The sequence below is a fragment of the Chanodichthys erythropterus genome, chromosome 14, assembly GCF_024489055.1.
Source record: "Chanodichthys erythropterus isolate Z2021 chromosome 14, ASM2448905v1, whole genome shotgun sequence".
NCBI classification, from domain to species: Eukaryota; Metazoa; Chordata; class Actinopteri; order Cypriniformes; family Xenocyprididae; genus Chanodichthys; species Chanodichthys erythropterus.
In genome coordinates this window covers 12083460-12106207 of record NC_090234.1, presented here as the reverse complement: position 1 = coordinate 12106207, position 22748 = coordinate 12083460, and the positions used below count along the sequence as shown (strand labels likewise).

The 22748-nt window shown below is 45.1% G+C and overlaps 1 protein-coding gene across 2 annotated transcripts in view; it reads left to right on the top strand.

Moving 5' to 3' along the window:
* Positions 1-22748, top strand: part of LOC137036144 (rho GTPase-activating protein 6) — a 56102-nt gene that overhangs the window by 19807 nt on the left and 13547 nt on the right. For both annotated transcript variants that reach the window (XM_067410162.1, XM_067410163.1), the window contains exons 2-8: positions 4401-4560; positions 4685-4753; positions 7642-7913; positions 8011-8206; positions 8465-8520; positions 11452-11602; positions 11686-11834. In XM_067410162.1, the coding sequence (XP_067266263.1) occupies positions 4401-4560; positions 4685-4753; positions 7642-7913; positions 8011-8206; positions 8465-8520; positions 11452-11602; positions 11686-11834 (1053 nt within the window). The remainder of the gene's footprint in view (positions 1-4400; positions 4561-4684; positions 4754-7641; positions 7914-8010; positions 8207-8464; positions 8521-11451; positions 11603-11685; positions 11835-22748) is intronic.

Here is a 22748-nt window from a genome sequence, read left to right as displayed (position 1 = left end):
GCCAGGTGGTAAATCCTTTATTGGGTTTGTTTCTGTTCTGCCACTGACCCAAGAGGCCGCGGTACCCAAATTTTAAAGAGCAGTTCCTCCATTTCCAGGTCTGAAGAGGGTTTGGAGAGCAGTGGGAGGAGAAAAACCTCACCACTCTCATCCCCCTCTTCTGTCGCCAGTGGACAGCAGCGAGCAGCGGGCAGCCAAAGCCTCGACTGCTCCCTCTGTCCATCCGTGGAGCCAGGTAAGTGTTGCCTAGCACACTGTGACGCCGCTTCGGGCCGCCTCACAAAGAGAGCCCCCCGAGCCGCGTCCCTGTGTTCCACCTCGCTGCCCTGCTGCGGGTACACCGGTGGTCCCTTTGGTCCTGCTTGTACGGTCTCTGCGAGCCGGGTTAGCGCTCCCCAGTCCGTCTCGCTGGCTCCTTCGGACCATCAGGGTCGGCTTTGCGATTCAGTTCGCCCGGCTCCCCCCCCAAGTTCAGGGACGTCCTCTTCACTACAGTGAAAGATGCCGATGCCCCTGTCCTGCGTGCGGAGATCGCAGTCCTACTGGCGAAGGACGCGATAGAGCCGGTCCCTCCAGCCGATTTGAGGTCGGGGTTCTACAGCCCCTACTTCATTGTACCCAGGAAAAGCGGCGGGTTACGACCGATCTTGGACCTGCGAGTTTTGAATCGGAGCCTCCACAAGCTACCATTCAAAATGCTCACGCAGAAACGCATTTTCGAGTGCATCCGTCCCCGAGATTGGTTTGCAGCGATTGACCTGAAGGACGCGTACTTCCATGTTTCAATTCTTCCGCGACACAGGCCATTCCTGAGATTCGCGTTCGAAGGTCGAGCATATCAGTACAGAGTCCTACCCTTCGGGCTGGCCCTGTCTCCCCGCGTCTTCACGAAAGTCGTGGAGGGAGCCCTTGTTCCCATGAGAGAACGGGGTGTTCGCATTCTCAACTATCTCGACGACTGGCTCATTCTAGCACAGTCCCGGGATCAGTTGTGCAAACTCAGGGATTTGGTGCTCAGACACCTCAGCCAGTTGGGGCTTCAGGTCAACTGGGAAAAGAGCAAACGATCTCTTTTCTCGGTATGGAGTTGGATTCGGTCGAGCAGATAGCACGCCTCACAGAGGAACGTGCTCGGTCAGTGTTGAACTGCCTGAATACATTCAATGGCAGGACAGCGGTCCCACTGAAGTTCTTTCAGAGGCTCCTGGGGCATATGGCGGCTGCTGCGGCTGTAACACCGCTCGGTCTGCTTCATATGAGACCGCTTCAGCACTGGCTTCACGGCCGAGTCCCGAGATGGGCGTGGCAGCGCGGCACATTCCGGGTGCCAATCACTCAGGAGTGCCGCCGAACCTTCAGTCCGTGGTCGGACCCCTTGTTTCTTCGGGCAGGAGTGCCCCTAGAACAGGTGTCCCGGCATGCTGTGGTGTTCACAGATGCTTCTGCCACCGGCTGGGGTGCCACGTAATACGGGCATGCAGTCTCAGGGGTTTGGACGGGACCCCATCTGCATTGGCACATCAATTGCCTCGAGTTGCTGGCAGTACGCCTTGCTCTGAGCCGCCTCAAAGGCCTGCTTCAGGGCAAGCATGTACTGGTCCGTATGGACAACACTGCGACCGTTGCGTATATCAACCGTCAAGGTGGTCTACGCTCCCGTCGCATGTCACAACTCGCCGCCTTCTCCTCCTGTGGAGTCGGAAGCATCTGAGGTCGCTTCGCGCCATTCATGTCTCCGGTGTGCTCAACCGTGTGGCCGTCGAGCTATCACGAGCTGCGCTGCCAGGAGAGTGGCGACTCCACCCCCAGGTGGTTCAGCTGATCTGGAGAGAATTCGGAAAGGCTCAGGTAGACCTGTTTGCCTCACCAGAAACCTCCCACTGCCAGTTGTTTTACTCTCTGACCGAGGGGACACTCGGGACAGATGCACTGGCTCACAGCTGGCCCCGGGGCCTGCGCAAATATGCGTTTCCCCCAGTGAGCCTACTTGCACAGACCCTGTGCAAAGTCAGGGAGGACGAGGAGCAGGTCTTGTTAGTTGCGCCTTACTGGCCCAACCGGACCTGGTTCCCAGAACTCTCACTCCTCGCTACAGCCCCTCCCTGGCCCATCCCTCTGAGGAAAGACCTTCTTTCTCAGAGACGGGGCACTCTTTGGCACCCGCGTCCAGACCTCTGGAAACTCCATGTCTGGTCCCTTGGACGGGATGCGGAGGTTCTAGGTGACTTACCCCCTGAGGTACTTAACACCATCACTTCGGCACGTGCACTGTCTACGAGACGTGCTTACGCCTCCAAAGTGGAACCTGTTCGTCGAGTGGTGCTCTTCTCGCCGGGAAGACCCCCGAAGATGCTCGATCAGAGTCGTGCTTTCCTTCTTGCAGTAGGGTTGGAGCGTAGGCTGTCCCCCCTCCACCCTCAAAAGTCCATACTGCTGCTATATCCGCTTACCACGACCACTTAGATGGCAAATCTGTTGGTCAGCACGACCTGGTCATCAGGTTCCTTAGGGGGGCGAGACGGTTAAATCCTTCTCGTCCCCTCTCCATACCCTCTTGGGACCTCACTCTGGTGCTGAGAGCACTTCAGATTGCTCCCTTTGAGCCTTTGCTGTCAGCAGACTTAAAGATTCTGTCTATGAAGACTTTGCTGCTGGTGGCATTGGCCTCCATCAAGAGGGTAGGGGACCTGCAGTCATTTTCGGTCGACGAATCGTGCCTGGAGTTCGGGCCGGGTGATAGCCACGTGGTACTAAGACCCCGGCCTGGCTATGTGCCCAAGGTTCCTACCACTCCCTTCAGGGACCAGGTGGTGAGCCTGCAAGCGCTGCCCTCGGAGGAGGCAGACCCAGCCCTGGCTTTACTCTGTCCAGTCCGCGCTTTGCGACTGTACATAGACAGAACCTAAAGCCTCAGGACCTCAGACCAGCTCTTGTCTGTTATGGAGGCCAGCAGAAGGGAAAGGCTGTCTCCAAGCAGAGGATGGCCCACTGGATAGTGGATGCCATCGCCCTGGCTTACCAAGCTCAGGGTGTGCCCTGCCCGCTCAGGTTGCATGCTCACTCCACGAGAGGTGTCGCATCCTCCTGGGCGCTGGCTCGTGGCGCCTCGCTGACAGACATTTGTAGAGCTGCGGGCTGGGCGACACCTAACACGTTCGCTAGATACTATAGCCTTCGTGTCGAGCCGGTCTCCTCCCATGTTCTCGCCACAGGTCAGAGGCACGGAGAGGCCCCGGCTTAGTGTCGGCTTGCTGCGCTACATGCGCTTCTTTTCTCCAGAGAGTCCCTACAAGGCAGACCCTGTCGAGTCCTCCGATATCCCTTCGGCAGCCGACGTGGCGGAGCGTCTGGCGCCAGGCCTATACTCCGTTGTATCCTTGAGAACCGGGTTTAGGCTGGGTTCCATATGTGTGACCCCTACGGGGATCCCATATGGTTGGTTCCACGGTTGCTCCTAAACGAAGCCCGTGTCTTTCCCTCTGGGAGAACCTACCCTTCATCGGGTTGGAGTCACCCCAGCTCTTCCATATGTAGCACAGCCCTACAGGGTTAGTCCATATGTACTTCTCCACATAACTCCTTCGGGGAAGGATGTGGCTTCCGCAGCGTTCCTTTCCCAGCGAAGGGTACGCTTTCCCAGCGTTATCCAATAGTCTCACTGAATGGGTTTTGGGGAACAGCAGTGATCGACTCTCTCTGTGTTAGCCCTGTCCCACCATCCTCGGGCAAGGGGGTTCAGGTGGCTTGCAACAGAGCGCTGGAAGGGCAGCTCCTGTGGCGCTTTGGTAGGGATTCCTATTCGTCGGTCTGTCCGACGTACGTCGAACGTGACCGACTGAATGGGAACGTCTCGGTTACAAAGGTAACCCTCGTTCCCTGAAGGAGGGAACGGAGACGTACGTCCCGTCGCCACAGTCGCTGTACCCCGCTGATGCTGCCGCCTATCCGGTTCGGCTCCTCAGCGAAAACCTGAAGATGCAACGCACCTGCTGCTCATTATATACCCGCGCTGCGAGGCGAGCAGCTGATGCATATGATTGCATGCCAATGTGCATTGGCTCGTTTAGTTACACTCGAAGTAGATTGGCCTCTCTAGCGAGATTCCTATTCGTCGGTCTGTCTGACGTACGTCTCCGTTCCCTCCTTCAGGGAACGAGGGTTACCTTTGTAACCGAGACGTTCCCATGACTCCACACTCCATCACTGTGTCAACAAGCTACGTCTATGTTATTGTTCTGAATAAGCAAACTCTAGCGGTGAAACTTCTGTAATTCAGTTTTATAACTTTTTCCCTTCTAAGATTTACAACAATTTATTTGGAAAAATATTCATGTTTGTGCTCATAAATTGGGACTTTATAGTTATAGAATTTTTTCTTTTTCTGTCTCTTTCTCTTTTAGGGAGATTTTACCTGTAAGAAAACAGGCGGTCATAACTTCCACATGCAGTCAGTTCCCATTCAGAGTCTGTCCGAGCTGGAGAGAGTCCGGCTACAGGAAGTCGCTCTGGTCAGACTGATGAAAGACTTTGATTTGGGATGCCAGATCACCATCCCTAAAGGTACTCAAACTCTCACACATTGCCAAAGAAAAGAGACGTCCTGAAGTGCCACTTGTATGATAAAGTTTTGCTGTTGTTGTTTTCTGCTCTATTTTTAATGTTTCTTATGCTTTATGTTTTCCAGATGGCCAGAAGCGGAAAAAGTCACTCAGGAGGAAGCTGGATTCTTTATCGAAAGAGAAGAGAGACAAAGGTATGGATTTGGTTTGTAGACACTTGGGAATCTACTGTAAACCATCATGCATCTCCAAGTAAAGGAGTTTTTCCAATGGATATATACTGCTGTTTAAAAGTCTCACCAAAGCTGCATTTATTTGATCAAAAATACAGTAAAAATAGTGAAATATTATTCCAGTGTAAATCAGCTGTTTTCTATGTGAATATATAGTAAATTGTAATTTATTCCTGTGATCAAAGCTGAATTTTCAGCATCATTACTCCAGTCTTCAGTGTCACATGATCCTTCAGAAATCATTCTGATATGATGATTTAATGCTCAAGAAACATTTATATTATAATTATCAATGTTGGATTTTTTGATGAATAGAAAGTTTTGGTTACACAATAAACTGTATTTGGCATTTATTTCAATGTAAAACCCTTGTATTTTCTCTCTGGGCCGCCCATCACAAGAAGGAAAGACTAAAAACATAATTTAACACCTCAATTTTTACTAGTATTGTCACAATAATCTGTTTATTGGTTTACTTTAAACACATTATTATTATTATATCAGCAAAATCCAGTATCAGTCGACCCCTAATTCATAATATATTAATAAATATTAGTGCATAAACCAATTTCAGTTTGAATAAAGTATTTTAAACTTGCAGTTTAAGCCTTAAATTTGATTTAGACGTCTGAAAGCACTAGTGAAAGTTATTAGAGATATCAATACATTTTTATATACCATGAATAAGTAAATAGATTTTAATTTTTATGCACTACTTATGCTCTGAAGAGCATCTTGCGCTTCAGTGGAAGAAGAACATCTGACCGTCTGTACGAGTCACATGATCAATGACACTCATTTCCTCACATTTGATTAGCCGCCTAGAAATCGGAGCGATTTCTGCTTTTACTTTATAACTTTGATATTTTAAACTTTTCAAATCCTAAAATGTTTTATTTCTAGGATCTAATGGAAAGCGAGATGTGCCAGATTTGCTCTCACACTTCTGGACTCCTATAGGTCTGTTATCATGGTGATATATAGTGCTTTCACCCAGAATGCACCATTGCACCGGGTGATCCGCCTGAGCAGCTCTCACTCCTCCCTGAGCAGTAATGTGTGCTGGAATGCAGACGCTCCCGCTGCGCTCCGAGTGCCCCAAGAAATAACAAAAACAATCCGAGACGTTCCGCAGTCGCTCCGTTTATTTGTGTTGCAGCTCAGAGCTCGACTCCTCAGTGATGAAGGATTCGTTTGCACATTTTTATTAAAGGAGTCTCGTGTTTGATGTGGTCAGATGCTCTTTGTGGAATGTCACAATACAAAAATGTTTTGATATATGATATATTAAGCCATATCAAACAAGCAAGAGTGTCAGTGTGATATTGCTTAATAAATATGGCAGGTTTGTATTTGTTTTGTTTGTTAGTTCAAAATTCAGTCAAATTACAGGCGCTGGAGAAACTGGGAATTAGTGCAGGAGTTTCATGATTTGATGAAAAGCTAATAATTATATCATGAAAATGTCAAATTAAATCATTTCAAGACAGTCAAAATAAAACACAAGTGTTCATGATTTGATGAAAAGCTAATAATTATATCATGAAAATGTCAAATTAAATCATTTCAAGACAGTCAAAATAAAACACAAGTGTTCATGATTTGATGAAAAGCTAATAATTAAATAATTTAAAAATAAAAACAAAACTAAAATGCTTACAATTGTTCATTATTGTTTAAAAAAAAAAAAAAAAAAATATAACAATATATATATATATATATATATATATATATATATATATATATATATATTTTGTTTTTGTTTTTTTTCATTAATCATGAAAACTTCTCTCGTTTTATTTTTATTTTCAAATTATTTATTAATTTTACATTAAAATTATACATGAATTAATTATTAGCTTTTCATCACTCCTGAACACGTTTGTTAGTGTTTTATTTTGATTGTTTTGAAATTATTTATTTTAATTTTATATTTGTATGATTAATTAATTATCAGCAGTAGTAAGTTTTATTATTTTATTTTGATTTTTAAAATATTTTTTTAATTTCATCAATCAAAATACTTTCTAAAGTGATGAAACACTAATTAATTAAATCATAAAAATGTTCATTACAATAAATAAGTAATTGAAACATAATAATAAATATAAAACTAATAATTAAAGTGTAAAATTAAAATCATTTTAAATTAAAAACTAATTAATAATATAAATAATAATAATGATAATAATTTGTTTGTATTATGTTTTTTAAGTTTAAGGCTGCTAATTAATTAATTGTAACTAAAATTGTCATTGTACATTTTCTACTTTTACATTTTATGTATTCTTTTTATACTCTATAAAAATGTTTAGGTTTGAGAGTAGTGTTAAAGGATCTAAAATATATCTATAAAATGGTAAAGATATGACTATACAAATATATGAATTATATAAAGGATTTGTAAATATTTTATGTTTTTTGTATGGCTGTAAATATGCAAATATATAAACATTCTTAAATCGAGGTACATTTACTGGAGAAGCAAAATGACTGAAGATATTATTCTCGTTTACTGACAAAATCATCAAAATAAAGTGAGTTTGTGCTTAAAACAAGAACAAATATCTGCCAATGGAATCAGAAAAATAGACTTAATTGAAAGTGAAAACAAAATTAGTTTTCTAACTCCATTTGCAGATATTTTGTCTAATTTTAAGCACAAATTCACTTCATTTCACAGTAAACAAGACTTAATATCTACAGTCAGTTTGCTTCTCCAATAAATATGCCATGATTTAAGAATGTTTATACATTTGGAAAAAGGACTGTAAAAGTGGTTCGGCTAACAATCCTGTGGATTAGAAGTGAATCTTAGCAGTGACTGTCTGTCCCTCTGTGTTCCTCAGAGTCGGATCCTCAGGCGTTTGGCGTGCCGCTCTCGCAGGTGATCTTTAACGACCGGCGTCAGAAGCAGCTTCAGGAGGAGCGCGGGCAGGAGGAGCAGGAGGAGCAGCGCAGCCCGGCGGACCGAGTGTCCTCACTCCTGCACCTGACGGGCCGCAGATCCACTAACAAGGAGCTTTCCAGCAGTAACTCCTCCCTCAGCTCCTCCTCTGAGACGCCCAATGACAGCACGTCCCCCGGCACTCCGGAGACGGCCCTGCGCTCGCGCCGACGGGTAAATTAGATTAGCTATAGTTAGACCTAGACAGGGGCGTCACTAGATCCTTTTTCCCGGGGCATTGCCTGAAGGGACTTTGGTTTATCTCCTGCAGGGCGGCATGTCTGTGGACTGCATCACTGACCTGGACGACAGTCACTCTCGTCTGCTGGAGGCCCTGCAGCTGTCCATGCCCGTGGAGTCGCCCAGCGAGAAGAAGAAGATGAGCGACGCGAAGCTCAGCCTGAACCCCATCTACAGACAGGTGCCGCGTGTGCTGGACAGCTGCTGCCAACACCTGCAGAAATATGGTCAGTGCCTCCTTCATTCAGCATGTGTTTCTGAGGGGTTTAAGGAGCCGCTCAAATCAAGATTGTGGCTTAGTTCCTGTCTTTATGCTGCAATGTGCCCCGCCCCCGATTGTGAACACAGGAAACGTTTCCGTTTCCATTTCATGGGGTCTTCAGAGTTCAGAATAACAGCCGGAGTAGTTTGAGCGCAGTCTAAACAGAGTTGCAAGACTATTTCCATATAGACGTTGACGTAACGTTTGCTTTGCTGTTGTTCAGGTCTGCAGACGGTCGGCATTTTCCGTGTCGGAAGCTCCAAGAAAAGAGTTCGACAGGTGAGAAGCACATGTTTTATGTTTCAGAGACTATATTTTAAATGTTTTTTTAATGAAATGACAGTAAAGGTCAGTAAAATAAATAAAGGCAATGCATTTTTACAAAATGTTCATTATCTAGACCAGGGATTCCCAAATTTTTTATTCACTCTTTAATCACATCACATGACATGCAAACACATGGAATTATATATTCTTAAATGTTTTTAGTGATTCATTTTGGTTGTTTTATTGCTTTATGACTTAATTTATTATTAGCTTTTTGTCAACTCACGCACCCTAGGAAAAACTGCTCTAATGTGTTTTTCTAATGGTGTCAGTCAATAAAAAACAAACAAATTAATTGCACATTTTATCTGTAATTAATCGCAATTAATTGTGATTAATTATATTATTACATTGGCGTTTTTAATATCTTGATTAGGGATGCACCGATACAATTTAAGGACCGAGTACGAGTACCGATACTTTTTTCTAGTACTCGCCGATACCGATGCCTATACATTTATTAATTTCTCTCTCTCTCTTTTTTTTTTTGGTGATATTGCAGTTTTCTAAGCACAACACAGTGAGACCAATGAATGTAGGACAGCTTCTTTATTATTATTCTAATGAAAAAAATAATAATTTTTATGTGCTTGTCACAAACTTAAAGAACAAAAATTTCACAGTGTCCAATAACCTTCAAAGGGCATAATTATCAATATGTAATTGTTGTTATATAAAAAGAAATTTACAAACAAATTACAAACAATACAACAAACACTATAGTGATACAAATTAAATAAACTTGTTTTTCAGTTACAGTAGGTTTATTTACCATGTATACATTTATTTAACATCTTTTGTTGTTTTATTAACATTAATAACAAATATAGGCTACGGTCCCTTTAAGACCGAATCCATGGATACTGACACATATCCTGTTTTCATCCAAATGTTTACGTCCACTTAAGCCATAACCGACAGTATTTACGTGAGATATTCCACACTATGGACATTTTGACAACTATGTGTGTATTTGACCATTCAAGCGCGAGGAGAACTGATCGCGCGTGAGAGAGAGAGAGAGCACTAATCGATAATGAATTGTGATTGAAAGCATGCAGTTCACAATGTGTGTGTTGTCATCATTAATTTTGAAGTATTTCCACACCTCTGAGGCTTACGTTGTTTCTGCTTCCGTCGGTGTCTCTGTGCAGGGATAATTCTGTCAGTTACGTCACGTGAGGTTTCGGTCTTTGGTATTGTGGGTATTTTTACGAGTAAAAGTACAGGTACATGAGCTTGGTATCGGGCCCGATACTGATACTAGTATTGTATCGGTGCGTCCCTAATCTTGATCTTGTAATAATTTCACAGTTACTCTCCAAATTAATGTAGAAGCATCTTAATAGAAGACAATATATTTTAAATATTTGTTTAATAGCATGTTTTTATAAATGAAGGTCAGTATCGCTGATACTAATACTGTATTGATGTCTCTATGAAATCAACTTTTAAACATTATAGACATTCAACATTGCAGTATAACATTAGGCTTTAAAAAACAACTTTTAATTTCAGAGAACTTAAAACAATCTTCACATAAACCCTTAAATGTAATAAATGTCATATTTACCTGTGGAAATACACAGAAATTGAATAAAGTTGAATAGACACTTTACAGTCTTCACTGCATAAATGATAAATTAAATATAGGTTAATTCTTATTAAAGCTACAATTTTCTCTGTTACCTGTTCTTTGATTAACATTAAAGGGTTAGTTCACCCAAAAATGAAATTTCCGCTAGTCGTTTAATGACATCATCACAGCAACTGGTTTATTAGGCTGCTGCCCCTTTAACGTCCCTGTAAAGTCAATTCTGAGAATTGTTTCTAAACACAGGCAATATTATTCTGCGGACACCACTTAGACAGCCAACCATTGAGTGATGATAGTCTGCTAAGTATCTCATCATTCCGGGGAACAGAAAGGGGTCCAGAGCAAATTACGGTGTCTGACATCGTACTTGCAAGTTCACACACCTCTTTAACGTTCATTTGAGTGATCTCCGAATGGCGAAGTCGATCATCATTAGTGCTGAGGTGAATAATAATCTTAGAGTATTTACAATTAGCACTACCCCTACTTTTAAATTTGCTATGATGTCAGGTAGCTATGCCACTGTTCTTTTCAAGTCATTCAGTGTCACTTTAAGAGCTGCCGCTGCTGAACATGATGTGGATCTGACGTGCATCTCATTTTCTCACAACTTTTTAAGTTCATTTAGACGTTATTTAACTAATTTAAGACTGCTCTTATGAGGATACTCCACAAAACGGCCATTTTGGCATAATTATGTGTGTTATTGTTTGTTGAAGCACGAAAGAAAACTCGATACTGGTGCGCGTCTTTCTTTGTATGTGACATGACACGACATTCACAGACGGCGCGTTCTTGTTTGTCTTGTGGCGCTTGAATGGTTTAACAGCATTTACATGAATAAAAGTGTGACAATATAATGTAACGCTAGCCAAATTATGGATGAAATGAAAAAAAATACATACATTTATTAAACAATATCACACTGGCAATCTTGCTTGCTCGACAGTGCTTAATATATAATATAACATGACAAATGAAAACATTCTTTTTTTAGTTAAGTATTTTGATTTGTTAAATATATTTATTTATTTAAAATTTTACATTTTTTATGATTTAGTTGATTTATTAGCTTTTTATTAACTCATGAAACCCCTACATGAACACAAGTTTGGGAAATCCTGATATAGTGAATCAGTGAAAATCTGTCCATTTTGAGTGAATTTGAATGATTTTTTTAAACCCTTACAATCACAAATAACTGGAAAGATCATGGAGGTAGTGTGTGAATCTAGTGTCAGTTGTGAGAGTATTAATATAGTTTGTGTGTGTTGTGTGAAATCCAGTTACGTGAAGCGTTCGATCAAGGCGCAGAAGTGGTTTTAGACCAGCGGCACAGTGTTCATGATGTGGCGGCACTGCTGAAGGAGTTTCTCAGAGACATGCCTGATCCTCTGCTGACCAGAGAGCTCTACTCTGCTTTCATCAGCTGTGCATGTGAGGAACGATGCTCAACACAATAACCAGATCTTTCTTTCTTTTGTGTTCCACTTCATCATGTGTCTCTGGTGTTTCTGCAGCTCTGGATAAGTCAGACCAGCACACGGCCATACAGCTGCTCATCTGTCTGTTGCCCGCCTGCAACAGTGACACCCTTCAGTGCTTACTTCACTTCCTGTCTAACGTGGCCAATCACGCGGATGATTCCCGGGACACTGATGGGAAGGAGGTGAGGCTTTTCCTCAGTGTTTCTGTCTTGTTTTCCAGCACAAACATCTAAATATTCTTAAATTTAAGATACATTTACTGGAGAAGAGAAATGGCTGAAGATATTACGTCTTCATTAATGAAAAATGAAGTGAGTTTGTGATTAAAACAAGAACAAATATCTGCCAATGGAGGTAGAAAAATAATTTTGTTTTCTCTTTGAATTAAGTGTATTTTTCTGACTCCATTGGCAGATATTTGTTCTTGTTTTAAGCAAAAACTCACATCATTTTGATAATTTTAGACTTCATGTAATTTTGCTACAAAAGACTTGTGTGGATGATCCCTTAAACAATGTAAAAAAAAAAAAAAAATTGAAGTTATAAATAAAACGATTATTGAAGCACATTTTACAAGAAAATACTATCTGTCTTTCTACTGCTGCTAAATATCACATTTTCATTATCACACATTATCACATTTCAATCAATGATACTTGCCATTTCTTTGTAATTATTTGTGTGAAAATTGTAAATCATACACCAACTTTTATTCACATACGCATTCATATAGTGTGTGTGAGAGTGAGTGTCTGAGAGTGTGTGTGCATGAGTGTGCTAGCGTGTGCGAGAGTGTGTGCGTGTGAGTGCGAGTGAGTGCGAGAGCATGCAAGAGTGTATGAGAGGTATGTGAGTGTGTGCAAGAGAGAGAGTGAGCATGTGAGGTGCGTGAGAGTGCAAGTGTGCGCGAGTGTACAAGAGAGTGTACAAGAGTGTACAAGAGGTATGTGAGTGTGCGCAAGTGAGAGAGTAAGCGTGCGAGAGTGTACAAGAGAGTGAACAAGATAGTGTACAAGAGAGTGTGCGAGAGGTATGTGAGTGTGCGCAAGTGAGAGAGTAAGCATGCGAGAGTGTATGAGAGGTATGTGAGTGTGTGCAAGTGAGAGAGTAAGCGTGCGAGAGTGTGCGAGAGTGCGCAAGTGTGCGCGATTGTACAAGAGAGTGAACAAGATAGTGTGCAAGAGAGTGTGCGAGAGTGTGCGAGAGGTATGTGAGTGTGTGCAAGTGAGAGAGTAAGCGTGCGAGAGTGTACAAGAGAGTGAACAAGATAGTGTACAAGAGAGTGTGCGAGAGGTATGTGAGTGTGCGCAAGTGAGAGAGTAAGCATGCGAGAGTGTATGAGAGGTATGTGAGTGTGTGCAAGTGAGAGAGTAAGCGTGCGAGAGTGTGCGAGAGTGCGCAAGTGTGCGCGATTGTACAAGAGAGTGAACAAGATAGTGTGCAAGAGAGTGTGCGAGAGTGTGCGAGAGGTATGTGAGTGTGTGCAAGTGAGAGAGTAAGCGTGCGAGAGTGCAAGAGTGCGCAAGTGTGCACGCGAGTATACAAGAGAGTGTACAAGAGAGTGTACTAGAGAATGTATGAGAGGTATGTGAGTGCGCAAGTGAGAGAGTAAGCGTGCGAGAGTGTGCGAGAGTGCGCAAGTGTGCGCGAGTGTACAAGAGAGTGTGCGAGAGGTATGTGAGTGTGCGCAAGTGAGAGAGTAAGCGTGCGAGAGTGCAAGAGTGCGCAAGTGTGCTCGCGAGTATACAAGAGAGTGTACTAGAGAGTGTACTAGAGAGTGTACAAGAGAGTGTACAAGAGAGTGTACAAGAGAGTGTACAAGAGGTATGTGAGTGTGCGCAAGTGAGAGAGTAAGCGTGCAAGAGTGTGCAAGAGTGCGCAAGTGTGCTCGCGAGTATACAAGAGAGTGTACTGAGTGTACGAGAGTGTATGAGAGGTATGTGAGTGCGCGCAAGTGAGAGAGTAAGCGTGCGAGAGTGCGCAAGTGTGCGGGAGTGTACAAGAGAGTGTACAAGAGAGTGTACAAGAGAGTGTACAAGAGAGTGTACAAAAGAGTGTACAAGCGAGTGTACAAGAGAGTGTATGAGAGGTATGTGAGTGTGCGCAAGTGAGAGAGTAAGCGTGCGAGAGTGCGCAAGTGTGCGCGAGTGTACAAGAGAGTGTACAAGAGAGTGTACAAGAGAGTGTACAAGAGAGTGTACAAGAGAGTGTACTAGAGAGGTATGTGAGTGTGCGCAAGTGAGAGAGTAAGCGTGCGAGAGTGCAAGAGTGCGCAAGTGTGCACGCGAGTATACAAGAGAGTGTACAAGAGAGTGTACTAGATAATGTATGAGAGGTATGTGAGTGCGCAAGTGAGAGAGTAAGCGTGCGAGAGTGCGCAAGTGTGCGCGAGTGTACAAGAGAGTTTACAAGAAAGTGTACAAGAGAGTGTACAAGAGAGTGTACAAGAGAGTGTACAAGAGAGTGTACAAGAGAGTGTACTAGAGAGGTATGTGAGTGTGCGCAAGTGAGAGAGTAAGCGTGCGAGAGTGTGCGAGAGTGTACAAGAGAGTGTACAAGAGAATGTATGAGAGGTATGTGAGTGTGCGCAAGTGAGAGAGTAAGCGTGCGAGAGTGTGCGAGAGTGTACAAGAGAGTGTACAAGAGAGTGTACAAGAGAGTGTACAAGAGAATGTATGAGAGGTATGTGAGTGTGCGCAAGTGAGAGAGTAAGCGTGCGAGAGTGCAAGAGTGCGCAAGTGTGCACGCGAGTATACAAGAGAGTGTACAAGAGAGTGTACAAGAGAGTGTATGAAAGGTATGTGAGTGTGCGCAAGTGAGAGAGTAAGCGTGCGAGAGTGCGCAAGTGTGCGCGAGTGTACAAGAGAGTTTACAAGAAAGTGTACAAGAGAGTGTACAAGAGAGTGTACAAGAGAGTGTACTAGAGAGGTATGTGAGTGTGCGCAAGTGAGAGAGTAAGCGTGCGAGAGTGTGCGAGAGTGTACAAGAGAGTGTACAAGAGAATGTATGAGAGGTATGTGAGTGTGCGCAAGTGAGAGAGTAAGCGTGCGAGAGTGTGCGAGAGTGTACAAGAGAGTGTACAAGAGAGTGTACAAGAGAGTGTACAAGAGAATGTATGAGAGGTATGTGAGTGTGCGCAAGTGAGAGAGTAAGCGTGCGAGAGTGCAAGAGTGCGCAAGTGTGCACGCGAGTATACAAGAGAGTGTACTAGAGAGTGTACGAGAGTGTACGATAGTGTACGAGAGTGTACAAGAGAGTGTACAAGAGAGTGTACAAGAGTGTACTAGAGAGTGTACTAGAGAGTGTACTAGAGAGTGTACTAGAGAGTGTACTAGAGAGTGTACAAGAGGTATGTGAGTGTGCGCAAGTGAGAGAGTAAGCGTGCGAGAGTGTGCAAGTGTGCGCGATTGTACAAGAGTGTACAAGAGAGTGTGCGAGAGTGTGTGAGAGGTATGTGAGTGTGCGCAAGTGAGAGAGTAAGCGTGCGAGAGTGCAAGAGTGCGCAAGTGTGCTCGCGAGTATACAAGAGAGTGTACAAGAGAGTGTACAAGAGTGTACAAGAGAGTGTACAAGAGTGTACAAGAGAATGTATGAGAGGTATGTGAGTGTGCGCAAGTGAGAGAGTAAGCGTGCGAGAGTGCGCAAGTGTGCGCGAGTGTACAAGAGAGTTTACAAGAAAGTGTACAAGAGAGTGTACAAGAGAGTGTACAAGAGAGTGTACAAGAGAGTGTACAAGAGAGTGTACAAGAGAGTGTACTAGAGAGGTATGTGAGTGTGCGCAAGTGAGAGAGTAAGCGTGCGAGAGTGTGCGAGAGTGTACAAGAGTGTACAAGAGAGTGTGCGAGAGTGTGTGAGAGGTATGTGAGTGTGCGCAAGTGAGAGAGTAAGCGTGCGAGAGTGCGAGAGTGCAAGAGTGCGCAAGTGTGCTCGCGAGTATACAAGAGAGTGTACTAGAGAGTGTACGAGAGTGTACTAGAGAGTGTACAAGAGAGTGTACAAGAGAGTGTACTAGAGAGTGTACTAGAGAGTGTACTAGAGAGTGTACAAGAGAGTGTACAAGAGGTATGTGAGTGTGCGCAAGTGAGAGAGTAAGCGTGCGAGAGTGTGCAAGAGTGCGCAAGTGTGCTCGCGAGTATACAAGAGAGTGTACTAGTGAGTGTAAGAGAGTGTATGAGAGGTATATGAGTGCGCGCAAGTGACAGAGTAAGCGTGCGAGAGTGTGCGAGAGTGCGCAAGTGTGCGCGAGTGTACAAGAGAGTGTACAAGAGAATGTATGAGAGGTATGTGAGTGTGCGCAAGTGAGAGAGTAAGCGTGCGAGAGTGTGCGAGAGTGCGCAAGTGTGCGGGAGTGTACAAGAGAGTGTACAAGAGAGTGTACAAGAGAGTGTACAAGAGAGTGTACAAGAGAGTGTACAAGAGGTATGTGAGTGTGCGCAAGTGAGAGAGTAAGCGTGCGAGAGTGTGCAAGAGTGCGCGAGTGTACAAGAGAGTGTACAAGAGAGTGTACAAGAGAGTGTACAAGAGAGTGTACAAGAGAGTGTATGAAAGGTATGTGAGTGTGCGCAAGTGAGAGAGTAAGCGTGCGAGAGTGCGCAAGTGTGCGCGAGTGTACAAGAGAGTTTACAAGAAAGTGTACAAGAGAGTGTACAAGAGAGTGTACAAGAGAGTGTACAAGAGAGTGTACAAGAGAGTGTACAAGAGAGTGTACTAGAGAGGTATGTGAGTGTGCGCAAGTGAGAGAGTAAGCGTGCGAGAGTGTGCGAGAGTGTACAAGAGAGTGTACAAGAGAATGTATGAGAGGTATGTGAGTGTGCGCAAGTGAGAGAGTAAGCGTGCGAGAGTGTGCGAGAGTGTACAAGAGAGTGTACAAGAGAGTGTACAAGAGAATGTATGAGAGGTATGTGAGTGTGCGCAAGTGAGAGAGTAAGCGTGCGAGAGTGCAAGAGTGCGCAAGTGTGCACGCGAGTATACAAGAGAGTGTACTAGAGAGTGTACGAGAGTGTACGATAGTGTACGAGAGTGTACGAGAGTGTACAAGAGAGTGTACAAGAGAGTGTACAAGAGTGTACAAGAGTGTACTAGAGAGTGTACTAGAGAGTGTACTAGAGAGTGTACTAGAGAGTGTACTAGAGAGTGTACTAGAGAGTGTACAAGAGGTATGTGAGTGTGCGCAAGTGAGAGAGTAAGCGTGCGAGAGTGTGCAAGTGTGCGCGATTGTACAAGAGTGTACAAGAGAGTGTGCGAGAGTGTGTGAGAGGTATGTGAGTGTGCGCAAGTGAGAGAGTAAGCGTGCGAGAGTGCAAGAGTGCGCAAGTGTGCTCGCGAGTATACAAGAGAGTGTACAAGAGAGTGTACAAGAGTGTACAAGAGAGTGTACAAGAGTGTACAAGAGAATGTATGAGAGGTATGTGAGTGTGCGCAAGTGAGAGAGTAAGCGTGCGAGAGTGTGCAAGTGTGCGCGATTGTACAAGAGTGTACAAGAGAGTGTACAAGAGAGTGTGTGAGAGGTATGTGAGTGTGCGCAAGTGAGAGAGTAAGCGTGCGAGAGTGCGCAAGTGTGCGCGAGTGTACAAGAGAGTGTACAAGAGAGTGTACAAGAGAGTGTACAAGAGAGTGTACAAGAGAGTGTACAAGAGAGTGTACAAGAGAGTGTACAAGAGAGTGTACAAGAGGTATGTGAGTGTGCGCAAGTGAGAGAGTAAGCGTGCGAGAGTGTGCAAGTGTGCGCGATTGTACAAGAGTGTACAAGAGAGTGTGCGAGAGTGTGTGAGAGGTATGTGAGTGTGCGCAAGTGAGAGAGTAAGCGTGCGAGAGTGCAAGAGTGCGCAAGTGTGCTCGCGAGTATACAAGAGAGTGTACAAGAGAGTGTACAAGAGTGTACAAGAGAGTGTACAAGAGTGTACAAGAGAATGTATGAGAGGTATGTGAGTGTGCGCAAGTGAGAGAGTAAGCGTGCGAGAGTGTGCAAGTGTGCGCGATTGTACAAGAGTGTACAAGAGAGTGTGCGAGAGTGTGTGAGAGGTATGTGAGTGTGCGCAAGTGAGAGAGTAAGCGTGCGAGAGTGCAAGAGTGCGCAAGTGTGCTCGCGAGTATACAAGAGAGTGTACAAGAGAGTGTACAAGAGTGTACAAGAGAGTGTACAAGAGTGTACAAGAGAATGTATGAGAGGTATGTGAGTGTGCGCAAGTGAGAGAGTAAGCGTGCGAGAGTGTGCAAGTGTGCGCGATTGTACAAGAGTGTACAAGAGAGTGTGCAAGAGAGTGTGAGAGGTATGTGAGTGTGCGCAAGTGAGAGAGTAAGCGTGCGAGAGTGCAAGAGTGCGCAAGTGTGCTCGCGAGTATACAAGAGAGTGTACAAGAGAGTGTACAAGAGTGTACAAGAGAGTGTACAAGAGAGTGTACTAGAGAGTGTACAAGAGAGTGTACAAGAGGTATGTGAGTGTGCGCAAGTGAGAGAGTAAGCGTGCGAGAGTGTGCAAGAGTGCGCAAGTGTGCGCGAGTGTACAAGAGAGTGTACAAGAGAGTGTACGAGAGAGTGTAAGAGAGTGTATGAGAGGTATGTGAGTGTGCGCAAGTGAGAGAGTAAGCGTGCGAGAGTGAGAGAGTGAGCGCTAGTGTGCTCGCGAGTATACAAGAGAGTGTACTAGAGAGTGTACTAGAGAGTGTACAAGAGAGTGTACAAGAGAGTGTACAAGAGAGTGTACAAGAGAGTGTACAAGAGGTATGTGAGTGTGCGCAAGTGAGAGAGTAAGCGTGCGAGAGTGTGCAAGAGTGCGCGAGTGTACAAGAGAGTGTACAAGAGAGTGTACAAGAGAGTGTACAAGAGAGTGTACAAGAGAGTGTATGAAAGGTTTGTGAGTGTGCGCACGTGAGAGAGTAAGCGTGCGAGAGTGTGCGAGAGTGCGCTAGTGTCCAAGAGAGTATACAAGAGAGTGTACAAGAGAAGTGTACTAGAGATGTATGTGAGTGTGCGCAAGTGAGAGAGTAAGCGTGCGAGAGTGTGCGAGAGTGTACAAGAGAGTGTACAAGATAATGTATGAGAGGTATGTGAGTGTGCGCAAGTGAGAGAGTAAGCGTGCGAGAGTGTGCGAGAGTGTACAAGAGAGTGTACAAGAGTGTACAAGGTAGAGTGTGCGCAAGTGTACTAGAGAGTAAGTACTAGAGAGTGTACAAGAGAGTGTACTAGAGAGTGTACAAGAGAGTGTACTAGAGAGTGTACAAGAGGTATGTGAGTGTGCGCAAGTGAGAGAGTAAGCGTGCGAGAGTGTGCAAGTGTGCGCGAGTGTACAAGAGAGTGTACAAGAGAGTGTACAAGAGAGTGTACAAGAGAGTGTACACGAGAGTGTGCACGTGGTGTGGGTGAGTGTGCGCGAGTGAGAGTGTGTGCGTGCGAGAGTGGAATAGTGCGCTTGTGTGCTCGCGAGTATAATAGAGAGTGTTCTAGAGAGTGTACAAGAGAGTGTACAAGAGATTGTACACGAGACTGTATGAGAGGTATGTGAGTGTGCGCAAGTGAGAGAGTAAGCGTGCGAGAGTGTGCAAGTGTGCGCGATTGTACAAGAGTGTACAAGAGAGTGTGCGAGAGTGTGTGAGAGGTATGTGAGTGTGCGCAAGTGAGAGAGTAAGAGTGCGAGAGTGCAAGAGTGCGCAAGAGTGCTCGCGAGTATACAAGAGAGTGTACCAGAGAGTGTACAAGAGAGTGTACGAGAGTGTACTAGAGAGTGTACGAGAGTGTACAAGAGAGTGTACAAGAGAGTGTACAAGAGGTATGTGAGTGTGCGCAAGTGAGAGAGTAAGCGTGCGAGAGTGCAAGAGTGCGCAAGTGTGCTCGCGAGTATACAAGAGAGTGTACTAGAGAGTGTACGAGAGTGTACAAGAGAGTGTACAAGAGAGTGTTCGAGAGGTATGTGAGTGTGCGCAAGTGAGAGAGTAAGCGTGCGAGAGTGCAAGAGTGCGCAAGTGTGCTCGCGAGTATACAAGAGAGTGTACAAGAGAGTGTACAAGAGTGTACAAGAGAGTGTACAAGAGTGTACAAGAGAATGTATGAGAGGTATGTGAGTGTGCGCAAGTGAGAGAGTAAGCGTGCGAGAGTGTGCAAGTGTGCGCGATTGTACAAGAGTGTACAAGAGAGTGTGCGAGAGTGTGTGAGAGGTATGTGAGTGTGCGCAAGTGAGAGAGTAAGCGTGCGAGAGTGCAAGAGTGCGCAAGTGTGCTCGCGAGTATACAAGAGAGTGTACAAGAGAGTGTACAAGAGTGTACAAGAGAGTGTACAAGAGTGTACAAGAGAATGTATGAGAGGTATGTGAGTGTGCGCAAGTGAGAGAGTAAGCGTGCGAGAGTGTGCAAGTGTGCGCGATTGTACAAGAGTGTACAAGAGAGTGTGCGAGAGTGTGTGAGAGGTATGTGAGTGTGCGCAAGTGAGAGAGTAAGCGTGCGAGAGTGCAAGAGTGCGCAAGTGTGCTCGCGAGTATACAAGAGAGTGTACTAGAGAGTGTACGAGAGTGTACAAGAGAGTGTACAAGAGAGTGTACAAGAGAGTGTACTAGAGAGTGTACTAGAGAGTGTACTAGAGGTATGTGAGTGTGCGCAAGTGAGAGAGTAAGCGTGCGAGAGTGTGCAAGTGTGCGCGAGTGTACAAGAGAGTGTACTAGAGAGTGTACAAGAGAGTGTACAAGAGAGTGTACAAGAGAGTGTATTAGAGGTATGTGAGTGTGCGCAAGTGAGAGAGTAAGCGTGCGAGAGTGTGCGAGAGTGCGCAAGTGTGAGCGAGTGTACAAGAGAGTGTACAAGAGAGTGTACAAGAGAGTGTACTAGAGAGTGTACAAGAGAGTGTACAAGAGAGTGTACAAGAGGTATGTGAGTGTGCGCAAGTGAGAGAGTAAGCGTGCGAGAGTGCGCAAGTGTGCGCGAGTGTACAAGAGAGTGTACAAGAGAGTGTACAAGAGAGTGTACAAGAGAGTGTACAAGAGAGTGTACAAGAGAGTGTACAAGAGAGTGTACAAGAGAGTACTAGAGAGGTATGTGAGTGTGCGCAAGAGAGAGAGAAAGCGTGCGAGAGTGTGCAAGAGTGCGCGAGTGTACAAGAGAGTGTACAAGAGAGTGTACTAGAGAGGTATGTGAGTGTGCGCAAGTGAGAGAGTAAGCGTGCGAGAGTGCAAGAGTGCGCAAGTGTGCGTGCAAGAGAGTGTGCAGAGAGTGTACAGAGTGTACGAGAGTGTACAGAGAGTGTACAAGAGTGTACTAGAGAGTGTACAAGAGAGTGTACAAGAGAGTGTACAAGAGAATGTATGAGAGGTATGTGAGTGTGCGCAAGTGAGAGAGTAAGCGTGCGAGAGTGTGCGCAAGTGTGCGCGAGTGTACAAGAGAGTGTACAAGAGAGTGTACGAGAGAGTTCTTGAGAGGTATGTGAGTGTGCGCAAGTGAGAGAGTAAGCGTGCGAGAGTGCAAGAGTGCGCAAGTGTGCTCGCGAGTATACAAGAGAGTGTACAAGAGAGTGTACAAGAGAGTGTACAAGAGAGTGTACAAGAGAGTGTACAAGAGAGTGTAATAGAGAGTTATGAGAGTGTGCGCAAGTGAGAGAGTAAGCGTGCGAGAGTGTGCAAGTGTGCGCGATTGTACAAGAGTGTACAAGAGAGTGTGCGAGAGTGTGTGAGAGGTATGTGAGTGTGCGCAAGTGAGAGAGTAAGCGTGCGAGAGTGCAAGAGTGCGCAAGTGTGCTCGCGAGTATACAAGAGAGTGTACTAGAGAGTTTACGAGAGTGTACAAGAGAGTGTACTAGAGAGTGTACAAGAGAGTGTACAAGAGAATGTATGAGAGGTATGTGAGTGTGCGCAAGTGAGAGAGTAAGCGTGCGAGAGTGCAAGAGTGCGCAAGTGTGCACGCGAGTATACAAGAGAGTGTACTAGAGAGTGTACAAGAGAGTGTACAAGAGAGTGTACAAGAGAGTGTACAAGAGTGTGTACAAGAGAGTGTACAAGAGAGTGTACAAGAGAGTGTACAAGAGAGTGTACAAGAGAGTGTACAAGAGAGTGTACAAGAGAGTGTACAAGAGAGTGTACAAGAGAGTGTACAAGAGGTATGTGAGTGTGCGCGAGTGAGAGAATAAGCGTGAGAGTGCGCAAGAGAGTGTGCAAGAGAGTGTGCAAGAGAGTGTACAAGAGAGTGTACAAGAGAATGTATGAGAGGTATGTGAGTGTGCGCAAGTGAGAGAGTAAGCGTGCGAGAGTGTGCAAGAGTGCGCAAGTGTGCACGCGAGTATACAAGAGAGTGTACTAGAGAGTGTACGAGAGTGTACGAGAGTGTACAAGAGAGTGTGCGAGAGTGTGTGAGAGGTATGTGAGTGTGCGCAAGTGAGAGAGTAAGCGTGCGAGAGTGCGAGAGTGCAAGAGTGCGCAAGTGTGCTCGCGAGTATACAAGAGAGTATACAAGAGAGTGAACAAGAGAGTGTACAAGAGTGTACAAGAGTGTACAAGAGAGTGTACAAGAGTGTACAAGAGAATGTATGAGAGGTATGTGAGTGTGCGCAAGTGAGAGAGTAAGCGTGCGAGAGTGTGCAAGTGTGCGCGATTGTACAAGAGTGTACAAGAGAGTGTGCGAGAGTGTGTGAGAGGTATGTGAGTGTGCGCAAGTGAGAGAGTAAGCGTGCGAGAGTGCAAGAGTGCGCAAGTGTGCTCGCGAGTATACAAGAGAGTGTACTAGAGAGTGTACGAGAGTGTACAAGAGAGTGTACAAGAGAGTGTACAAGAGAGTGTACAAGAGAGTGTACAAGAGAGTGTACAAGAGAGTGTACAAGAGAGTGTACAAGAGAGTACTAGAGAGGTATGTGAGTGTGCGCAAGAGAGTGTGCAAGAGAGTGTAGAGTGCAAGAGAGTGCAAGAGAGTGCGCAAGAGAGTGCGCAAGAGAGTGCGCAAGAGAGTGTGCAAGAGAGTGTACAAGAGTGTACAAGAGAGTGTACAAGAGTGTACAAGAGAGTGTACAAGAGAATGTATGAGAGGTATGTGAGTGTGCGCAAGTGAGAGAGTAAGCGTGCGAGAGTGTGCAAGTGTGCGCGATTGTACAAGAGTGTACAAGAGAGTGTGCGAGAGTGTGTGAGAGGT